The sequence below is a fragment of the Cibotium barometz genome, chromosome 12 (genome assembly GCF_041138505.1).
Source record: "Cibotium barometz isolate CiBa-2024 chromosome 12, ASM4113850v1, whole genome shotgun sequence".
NCBI lineage: Eukaryota > Viridiplantae > Streptophyta > Polypodiopsida > Cyatheales > Cibotiaceae > Cibotium > Cibotium barometz.
In genome coordinates this window covers 49,251,184-49,261,966 of record NC_141057.1, presented here as the reverse complement: position 1 = coordinate 49,261,966, position 10,783 = coordinate 49,251,184, and the positions used below count along the sequence as shown (strand labels likewise).

Below are 10,783 nucleotides of genomic sequence, written 5' to 3'. Positions count from 1 at the left end.
TGGAATCCATGAGACGAAGCTTACCCATGGCTTTTGGGGTTACATGTGAGAGATGGATATGTAAGTAAGATCTTCTTGGTAGGTAGCCTGGTGGCTATGTGAACCCATCTTCAATTAAATGGAGGAAATGCTCTTTATAGAGTAATGCCATCTTAGTGGAAAGGTGTTTTATTAAAGGGGAGGGGGGGGGGCACCAATGTCCACACTACTAGTATAAAGTTGTCCCTAATGGTCCAAGTGACCTACTGTTGGGCCAAGAATATGATGGTGGATGCATCCATAGAATAGGAAGATGATTAATTGACATACCTCGTGTGAAAACCGATTCGATGCACGTGATACTAATATCTCATATCCCCCCAGGCTACAAGTTGCATGAAGGATGATGGGGGTCTTTCATGGTGATCTATGTTTTCCTCTTTGAGTCATACTATACTTCTAAACTCTATGTTTTCCTCTTTGAGTCATACTATACTTCTAAACTCTATCTAAGTATGTGAGAATCTAACATAAGACACTTGTATACAAGGTACATGCTACAAACTCTACCAAATTAACACCATGTGAGTGCTCCTCTTTCCTTGGATCAGATCATGTGTGTGCTCCGATTTCCTTGAGATCACATCATGACCAGTCCATCCCAATTGGACCACGCTGTGTAATCTACCACTTAGAAGGCTCATGTATATAGAGGTATTGGTATGGCTTATGAGTTAGACTATAGAGATTTGGTGTGCACCAGATGAAACTCTTAATGAAAATGTGCTTGGAAACACTGTCTCTCCAATCTTGCAGATGGCACGAGCTATTGCTTTCATGCTTAGATGGGGTCCCACAAAGATGCACATAGGAGGTGATAATCTCAACCTATGCCAAAGGAGAGATGTGTGTGTGTGTGTGTGTGTGTGTGTGTGTGTGAGAGAGAGAGAGAGAGAGAGAGAGAGAGAGAGGTGCTAGTGTAAAAAACATAAATGGTTTTTTGACTACTAAGTCTTTTACTACAATTTCCTTACTGAGAAGTACATGTGTACCTTCAAGAGGATGAAATGTAAAGACAAGTACCAATGGTACTACCCATAAAGTTTTTTCTTTATAGATAATTTGATCACATAAAGTGGACCTTAACAAGGGCATTGACACAAGGATGGTAACAACACTTCGTCATAAAAAGTCACATATGTTAGTCTTATTTTTACTCCTCATACTATTTTGGTAGAGTTTACTTTGTATATTTTGTGCACATGTAAAACTATCAACTTTAAGGTGAAAGGGACATTTGGTTAAAATTATTGAAAAAGCAAATAAAGGACATTTCCTTTTATGGAAATTTTTTACCCTTTAGGGACTCTTTATTACCAACTTAAGATGATGTATAAAAGAGATAGAGGAATGTTGCCAATTTATTAGCTTACTAATTTTCATCAAATGCTTCAATACTTTACAATAATGGGGTGAAACACGGGTATAATACAGATACAAATGTAAAAGACTTAATTTTGTAGTAAGTATTTTTATTGATATTCAATACACATGTTCTTAATCCTTTAGGGACTCTTACTACCAACATAAATATGATGTATAAGACAGATGGAGACATGCTACACATGTTAATCCTTAGGGACTCTTACTACCAACGTAAAGATGATGTATAAGACAGATGGAGACATGCTATCAATTTTATTAGTTCATGAATGTGTAATGTGATAAAATGTAATCCTTGCTTGCTTGCTAGGGTTTAAATAAAAAAGATCGTGTACCTAGGACAACATGAATTTTCACTCAACCTATAATTGCATAAAAAATTAAAACCACATGGCATTTTCAACAATTATGGACCGTGGGCAACAAAACAAGGTGGAAAAGGTAGTTGAGTGTGAAAGCAACCCTCATTATAAGATGCACAACTCCTACATGTTAAATAATTGTGTGTTGATCGTAAAGTGAAGGTGTGCTACTCCTAGATGTTAAAAAGATTGTGTGTTGGCTTATGTCCCCTTTTACCTTTGCATATTATTTTAAGGGCTTGATACTTGAGCACAACCTGTGCATATTATTTTAAGGGATTGATACTTGAACACAACCTTTGCATGCAAGTTTCAACGTTAGGTTGTTGAGGTTGTGAGTTCGATTCTTGCATGGCCATGTCTACTTGCTATATGGGGTTTTCAAGCTTGCTAACTTTAAAATATTCGTGCCTTGTCCGTTTTTGGTGGGGCCATGTTGCTGATGTCAACCATGGACCCAACAAAGTAAAATGCTCATGCGCATTGCTTTTGGAAACGCCACAATTGTTGCGCATGGTGTTCACCACGCGAGTGTCAAGCAAGTAAGCAACCGTAATTAATTGGCTTACTTTTTGATGGGTAGCCCTAGTCATTAAAATTTATGGGACTCTTGAATATGACCCATTTTTGATCTATTTAATGGATTTTTTGATAGACGTTTCGAAATTTTACAACCAATTCATAAATAATGGGTAAAATGGGCGTCGAAAAGCAACCTCTAATGCAAGAAGGTGTGAGGCTCCTATTGTGTGTTCCTTTTAATGTAGTGACACTTAAAGGCATCCTTTGCATGCAAACTTGAACTTTAAGGTCAATATTTAATGAGTTTGAGTTGTTTATTTACAAGGATCTGTGACATCAGTGGTGGTGGCTCCCTGCACTCTACCACCAGATGGCTAAGACATCTCTTTGGCCACCCACCAAGCTCAAAAGCTGTGTGGGTTGTATGAATACCACATGGCAAAGTCGATACAACAAAACCAACAACTCAAAGCCAAGCGTCAGTGTTCACACGAAGAGGAAAATAGATTCATCCAATTACTACTATTTTTTGACAATTTCCTTCTCCTCAAGATGAGGTAGTTTTTTTAGAAGTCTGCTGGCGCGTGAACAGCTCCCAAGTGAGTGGGTGAAAAAGCGTGCACAAACGTGAAAGAAATTCTAAAATCAGGGCCATGTGGATCACCCGGACAGCAAATGGCGGCAGTACACGCGCGGCTGGACGGACCTGGGGAAAAGTGCGACCGTGCGACGTTCCCCGTTGTGACTCCTGTGAGGGCGGCGGGTGACTGCGGGTCACCGGCTGTGGTCGGTGACCAGGGGTAGATACTAGATAGACTAGAGAGAGCTTAACTGTCGGCGTCGGGACGGCACGACCTGGTACAGGCGGTGGCAGGCGGACTGAACTGCGGCAACGATAGCAGCAAATGGTAACGGGTGTCGGTTGACGTGGAGCGGAGGACCCCGAACTGCGAAAGAAGCAGAGGTGTTACCTTACGTGGCACAACAATTTGGCACGTGGCAAGAACTCCTGCGCTGGCTTGTGCCACGCCGGCAGACGCTTCTGTTGTCCTCCTCGGCCGCGACTTGCGGCTGTCTGCTCGACTCATCAGCTAAAGAAGGAAAGCTCACCAGCTTCCGTTTTAGGCGCAATCTAAAGATTACTGCAAACCTCCTCCAAATCCTGCTGCTCTCTCACCTCTCCCCGATCAACTCCTGTAACGAAGCCCTCCCGGCTACACCCCTCCATCTTCGCAGGTGAGCTCTCTGCAGGTCAAAGCCTCCTCAGTCAAGCCTTTTGCTTTCCATTATGCAGAGTTAGGTTTTCGTCTTCTCTTTGCGCCAGTCGAGGCAAGCGCAACAGTTGCAGTGTGCACTATTCTATTCACACAGCGATTCTCTCGCATGATTTTTGGCCTTGGTTTCTGCGGCAGGTAGCAGCAACAAGACTTGCGTGGTGCTTGTTGGTCTCTTTCTGTGTGCTGTAGACTATCGTCTTCATCTTTCCTCGCGCTTTCGACTTCGTCTGTGTCGTGGAGGATCTTTACTGTGGGCTCCTCCTTTAGAAAAGTAAAAAGATCTCTCTGCAGCAGAGAGAGAGAGAGAGAGAGAGAGAGAGAGAGAGAGAGAAGGCCGACGCCATAGCTTCACCTTACGGCACGCCATTCCTTCCCCCTTATTCCTTTCGTAACGCCTTTCCCTTGCTTTTCCCAACCACCACCGGCTCTCGCCATAGCTGCCCCCATCCTCGTGCGTTCGCCTGCCCACACTCTTTATTCTCTCTCTCTCTCTCTCTCTCTCTCTCTCTCTCTCTCGGCCCACCTCTCTAGGCCTCTCCATGTGCAGCATCACTGTAAACGTCCTCTCACCTTTCCTAACATCACACGCAGCAGGCTATCTTACGCTAGAGATCTGACTGCCGTTATCTCTCTCCCTCTTTCCCCTCCTTCATATCCATCTCCTTCTAATCTGAGCCAGCCACAGCGCCATGTTGTCAAAGCCGACGATTATCGCCATGGCCACTTCCGCTCTCGTCAATACAAAACTCTTCTAGGTATGCGTTTCTACGTTTTCTTTTTCTGTGACTTCGCCGTTGTATAATAAGTCTGTCTTCGTTTGTAGTTGTCAAAGCTTTGACAATGTAGTAGAAAGCAGGCAACCTGGCAATGCATTGATGATTGAATGCTCTTGCATGCGGCCAGCGCTGTTTTTTCCGTTTTTTCTTTCACCCGATCGACTTGTAGTACACGATCGTCAGGCTGTAACAGCAGTCGAAGCCTGTACATCGAGCTTGCTCACGTTGATTGCGCCGTTACAAGGTAGTCGTTTAGCGTTTTTTCACTTATGCGGCCATGTCTTCTGTAGTTACCCTTCCAGCCTCCAGGTATGCCGATGCCCACCCTACTGCAAGATAAATGCTGGTTGTCCACTCGGGAGTCGGGATCGTAGCATGGATTTCCGTTGTATGTTTGAGGCTGGAGTGCCAAGGACACGTATCTTGCTATTATTCGGCAGCTCACATAGCCGAACCCTTTAAGTATCCACTCGCTCTTTAAGTTCCTTCCTCCCTGCACAATTCCCTATCTTGCCCACGTATTATTGCTGCCCACGTGCTTTACCATTAGCATATCTCGGCTTATCACAGCGTGTACTGTTCTTTCCTTTGAAGTGTATCATTTCCGGTGATGGCCCATACCATTGCCTTGACTTCCAGGCTTACTTTGCAACTTTGCAGGAATGCTTGCGTGAGTGATTTCTCCTTCTCCAAGTGGGTCTATTTGTACAGCTCTTCCTGATAATGTAGTTTATTTTTCATGCATAGCTTGAAATATTGCATCTGTAGATTCTGAAATGAGAATTTCAGGTTATATGGAGGCAAATTGTAAGGGACTCAGTTAGACACACGACCTTGTTCACATCCTAGGGACAGTACTGCGATCCTGTGAAAAATCCAGTCATGGCTAGCAAGTTATCGCTTGCCCCCCCACGACCAAAGCTTCAGAGGGGATCTGGCCTGGAGACAGACAGAACCCCTCCAGCAACCAAGACGGGAGCCAGCATGTTTGGAGAGAACAGCCCCAAGGCAACACCTGATCGAAGATCTCTTCGCCCCTTCAGCACAGAGGTAACTTTACGAGATTCTCGAATGTTATTTATGCCTACTGGTGCAGATTTTGATTGATTTACCCTCTGATTCTATCTCACTGATTGATTGACGCAGAGAAAAATACCTGTTAGCAGAGGAGCTGAACTGCACCAGGTGCAAGAAGAGCTTGCCAAGACAAAGGAGCAGCTAGCTTTGATGGAGAAATCAAAGTCAAACCTGGTACAGGATTTAGCCCGTTCAAAAAGACAAGTGGAGGACTTAACAGCCAAACTCCAGGATGCTAACGAGGTCAATAAAAGGGATAGGCTACGTGCTGAAGAAATGGAGCATGCCAGCTTTACAGCAGCTGAAGACTGGCAAGCAGAGCTAGATTGTTTGAAACAGCAGTATGAGGCAGCTGTGATGGACTTGCAAACAAATAAGCAAGCGACGGAGAGTTTGAAACACGAGCTAATAGTTTGTGTTGAGGCCAAAGATGAGGCTGTGAGACTGGCTGGAGAGGCAATGAATGCAGCTGAATCCACAGCAAAGAGAGTTGAGGATCTGTCTGTTGAGCTGTTGGCAGCCAAGGGGTCACTTGTTGCTATGGACTCTGCATCAACCAGAGTGGATGAGCTCATGACTGAAATACCATATGCCCGTGAAGGTCTTGCAGAGGCTACTGCATCCTGTGACAAAAGTGCACAGGAAGGAGCAGCCATACTTGCTGCTAAGGAAGCTGAGCTGAAGAAGGCATTTCAAGAAGCTTACAATGCAAGATCTGAATTAGAGAGTTTGAAACAGGATCTTGCTCTAGCCCAGAAGTCTGAAATGCAGCTCACAGATGTAAACTCTGCATTAAAGCTTCTGTATATAGAGCTGGCAGCTGCCAAAGAAGCTGAAAGAAAGTCTGAATTGCAGCTCCTGGAAGTAACTTCTGTGTTAGGACACCTCAGAACTGAGCTTTCACATGCCAAAGAAGCTGAGAGAAAGTCAGAATCAGAGCTGACCGACGTGAGCTCTGCACTTGAACAACTTAGAACTGAGCTTGCAGCTGCCAAAGAAGCTGAGAAAAAGGCTTTTGTGGCACTGAGTACTGCCCATGAAAATTATGACAAGGTGAGTGCTGATATAGAGAAGGCCAAGGAAACTGAGTCTGCAGCCCTTGCTTCACTAGCAGAAGTGTCTGCAGAACTAGAGGAAGCACAGGAGAGCTCGGTCAAAGTAGCTCTAGAAGGGGCTATTCTTATGACCTTCCTTGAGTCAGTCAAAGCAGATCTAGAAAGAAGCCAAGCACAACTCACAACTATCGAGGAGAAAGAGGCTCGTTCAAATGTGGAAGCAGAAGTTTTAAATCTTGAGCTGATCAAGCTTACAGAAGCAAATCAGAAAGAATCGATGCTCCTGAATCAGAGAGTAGCAAGTGCTTGTGCAGCCATGGATTCTCTGAAAATAGAGTCAGAAAGACAAAGGTTGGAGCTGGCTTCTATCATTAAGAAAGAATCCATAGCAAGCACAAATGTCGATGCCCTTACTACAGAATTAGAGCACACTCAAAATGAGCTGGCAGAGCTGAAGAGGCAGGAGTTGAGGTCATCTGAAAAGGGCACTGCATTGGCCAGGGAATTAGACAGTAGCCAGAGAGAGCTCTCAGTGTTGAAAGAAAGAGAAGCAAGCACGACTTCCAAAGTTTCTGCTTTGTTGCAGGATCTTGGAGAAAAGCAGTTGGAGGTGTTGGAGCTGAGGAAGAGAGTAGGTCGTGCAGATAGCAAAGCTGCTGCCTTGATGTCAGAACTTGAAAGAACTCAGTCAGAGGTGGTGGAGCTTAAGGAAAGAGAATCCAGTATGGGAACCAAAGCTACTGCACTGAGTGTTGTGTTGGCATCTCTAACTAAAACCAATGAGAGTAAGCTGCTTGAGCTTACAGAAAAGGAAACAGTTGCTAATGCCAAAGCCGCTGTGCTGAATGCTGAGCTTATCAAAATGGAAGTGGATCTCAAAGAAGCCTTGATTGTTGCTAAAGTGGCAAGGGAAGATGCAGACAAGCTTCGCATATCCTTACAATTAGCCAGTTTAGAGAAAGATCATGCCAGACAGGAAGAACAAAAAGCAAGTGCTGAAGCTGCACGGAACAAGGAAGATGCAGTTGTGGCATTAGCCAAAGCACAATCAGCAAGGGATGAAGCCCAGAAAGCGTTAGCAGCAGTACATGTAGCAGAACTGGAGGCTCAAAAAGGAGTCCAGGAAGCAAGAACTTTGAAGAAAAATCTGCAAGCCGCACAGGAAGAAGTGCTTTTGGCAAAAGGAAAAACTGAGGCCATGAGAGAGGAACTGCAAGTTGCTGTAGTGAAGGTACAGATGGTGGGTAAAGAACTGGAGCAGGCAAGGCAGGAAGCTCAGACAGCAAGAGATGAGGTTGAATCACTGAAAACCGAAGTCCTGATGGAAAAAGAGCAAGCCAAGACTGCAGTAGAGGAAACTCAAGCAGCAATGCAGGAAGTGGAAAAGCTCAGAGTAGAAGTAAACAGGATCAAGTCAGATAAAGAGAAGGCTCAAGCTGCTTGTAAGACTGCAGAAGATAGGCTTCAGGATGCACTGATGGACCTGGAGGCACTAAAGCTGGATGCCTCTCTTGTGCAAGATGAAGATAAACAACAAGCAGAATTGCTGGAGATGGCAAATGCTGGTGTTACACTTTCACAGGAAGAGTTGAATTATTTGAGAATGAAACTACAAGACACAGAAGAGCGTTTGGCCATTGCTATGGCGGAGGTGGAAGCTTCAAAAGCCAGCACAGAAAAAATGTTGGAGGAGCTTGAGGCCACTAAACTGGAAAAAGAAGCCAATGAAAGGGCAGTCTTAGAGGTGCATCAGCATCTTGCAGACACCGAAAAGGCAAAATCGAACATGGAAGCAGAGATACAAAGACTTTTAGATGACAGCAAGCAGTGGCAGACAGCTAAGGATGCTATAGATATACCAATTCATTCTGAAGCAAATGGTCGAAGTTTTCCTTCAGAATGCAGAGAAGAAAAGCCCCAACCAGACTCTGTGGAAGAGGAATTGGATATATGTGCATCTTCTCTGTACAAAGATGCAACAGATCAGAAGGATGAACTGTTCGAGAGGGAAGAAAGTGAAGTAAAGGATGAATTGGCTCTCAGAGAAGAGCTGGCATGTATATCAACAAAAAAGGAAGAACTGCATGAGAGGGAAGAAGGCAATCTAAAGGAAGAGGTGCCTTTTCAAGAGGAACTGGCATCATTACCAACCAAAAAGAAAAAGAAAACCTTGCTTGTCAGGCTCGGTACTTTATTGGAAAAAAAGAAACATATGCAGCAACGGACTCCATAAAAGTCGGCAAAATAATTTTTGTTTTGAAATGGGAATAGATGGTGGTCCATGGAAATGGATGTATCCTTTTTTCCTTTTTGTCATGCAGCTGATGTAGGGCTATACCTCGAGTTTTACCTCCTGATATTATTCCATTTTCTGTGAGTCAAACATTATGGCATCTTCCTCCAATCATCAATGTACCATGTGGCTGTAATAATTTGTAAAAAGGCCAACAAAGTGCTCAGCTCACTCTAGTTGGAAGGATAAGAAGTGGCTATGCAAGAACATTTTCAAGCACGCTTTCACAAATTTACTGGAAACATTGATGTTTGTGTCCTTTCTTTTTGGATCTGAACTTTGGATTATCAGAATGTTATGCTCCTCAATCTCAGCGCTAACAATCAAAACTTTTATTGATAGCAAAGAAATCTTAAGAGATTAATTTTGTTTTTCTTGTGCCATACTGTTTCTTCTGTGCTTGCTTTGGATATGTGGGAGCATATGTTCTAACTTGGCCTATAACTTAGCAAATAACTTGGTTAACATTCAAGCACTCTGTTGATGAGAGCAGGATATGACTTCTGCTCTTACATTGCCATCTCATCCTTGGCACTAATGAGATGTCTGTGAATCCTTCTGCTCTTACATTGCCATCTCATCCTTGGCACTAATGAGATGTCTGTGAATTGAGAATTCCATAGCTAGGGTACTACATACATGTCTTGTAATACTGAACACACAGGGCAAGAAGATGGCTTTTAATTCGTGTTTGACTTGACCTAGTTTATACGTAAGGAATCTCCGTAAAGCACGGCATGGGTGCTGGTTGAACCTGAAGTCAAGACTGGCATTGATGTGTCAAGGAGATTGTTACTTTATGGGTATGAAAAGCTGAGACTTAGTAGCAAGATTTGGTGATGATGTTTGAGAATGAAAATAAATTGTACTAGTTGGGAAACCAGCTCAGACAACCCATCAATTTTATGTTTGTTGTATGATTTCTTTGAGCTTTTCTCACGTAGTGAGCTGCTGCCTCATGCCATTTTTTTCAACCTGTGTTGTGTTGCCCAACCAGCTACTATGAGATATCTATTGAGACCTTTTAGGTGAGCAAGCCAAAGTAACATTAGCTGATTTAGCTGGCTGGATCCATTTTGTGTGCGCCACCAAAGGCCATCTTTCATGAGAACAAACTTGAGTTTTACTTGCCATGTATGGATATCTTCACCATTAAATTTATCTACTATGACTGAATTTGACATGGTTTTCTTATGGGGATGGGAAGGTCTTTGTAATAGGTGTACTTCTTACATTTCACTCTCCCCCCAAATTGAGCTTGACAATGTACATATTAGGTCTGAAGACGTGACTGGGGAAGTGGGTAAGTTATCATACACGATGACTCAAGGAGGCACTAATCACATCTTTAGAGGGTCATAGAATTGGAAGTTTGGTAGTTGATTTTAGTGCAAGAAGACTTCTGTGCCCTTGATGATATGAGAAGGAAAGAGTTGATGGTCCAAAGCTTTGAGGTAATGTTTAAACTCGTAGTTCCCATCAATCAACCTCGATTTACATGGATACATATGATTATTTTTTAATGCATGTAAGCTGTGCCATGGATGAATTGAGAAAGAAAAGTTGATGAAGTGTGAGGTCAAGTTTGAACACTTAATACAAGATGGTTTTTAAACACATGTAAATAGCCAATGTCTTACTTGGGGTGCATAGATCCTTGCATAAGACCTGTAGAAAAAAACGTCTAACAGGCAGAGTCTTTTTATGATCTGTAACAGACTTTAACTGAGTAAAGCATGCATTTCACTCATGGATGTGCACCTGCATTGCTGGTTTCTGTGCTGTAATGCAGCTCCAACTTCTGCCAGAGATGAGCATTGTGCCAGCACTTCAGAACGGGGTGACAGTTGAAAATCTTGATGATTATGGTGATCAAAGCAGTATGCCCCAACCTACACCTTGTGCCAAGCTCATGCAGTTATCAAATTTGCTCTTGAATTTGTTTGTGAATTGCAAGTTAAGTAACACAATCAGGACACCTGAGTCAATTAGGTCATGT

At 43.3% G+C, this 10,783-nt stretch overlaps 1 protein-coding gene across 3 annotated transcripts; it reads left to right on the top strand.

Annotated features, from left to right (window-relative positions):
• Positions 1 to 3,403: 3,403 nt before the first annotated feature.
• Positions 3,404 to 9,071, top strand: LOC147633534 (uncharacterized). Of its 3 annotated transcripts, XM_086806633.1 has the most exons (4): positions 3,431 to 3,542; positions 3,719 to 4,338; positions 5,149 to 5,409; positions 5,506 to 9,071. In XM_086806633.1, the coding sequence occupies exons 3-4, from the start codon at positions 5,242 to 5,244 to the stop codon at positions 8,722 to 8,724; spliced, it is 3,387 nt and encodes a 1,128-aa protein (XP_086662759.1). In that variant the 5' UTR covers positions 3,431 to 3,542; positions 3,719 to 4,338; positions 5,149 to 5,241; the 3' UTR covers positions 8,725 to 9,071. The 3 variants fall into 3 exon arrangements, with proteins under 3 accessions (XP_086662761.1, XP_086662759.1, XP_086662760.1); XM_086806635.1 differs by lacking the exon at positions 3,719 to 4,338 and having other exon boundaries at positions 3,404 to 3,542; XM_086806634.1 differs by lacking the exon at positions 3,431 to 3,542 and having other exon boundaries at positions 4,209 to 5,029.
• The last annotated feature ends 1,712 nt before the right edge of the window (positions 9,072 to 10,783 follow it).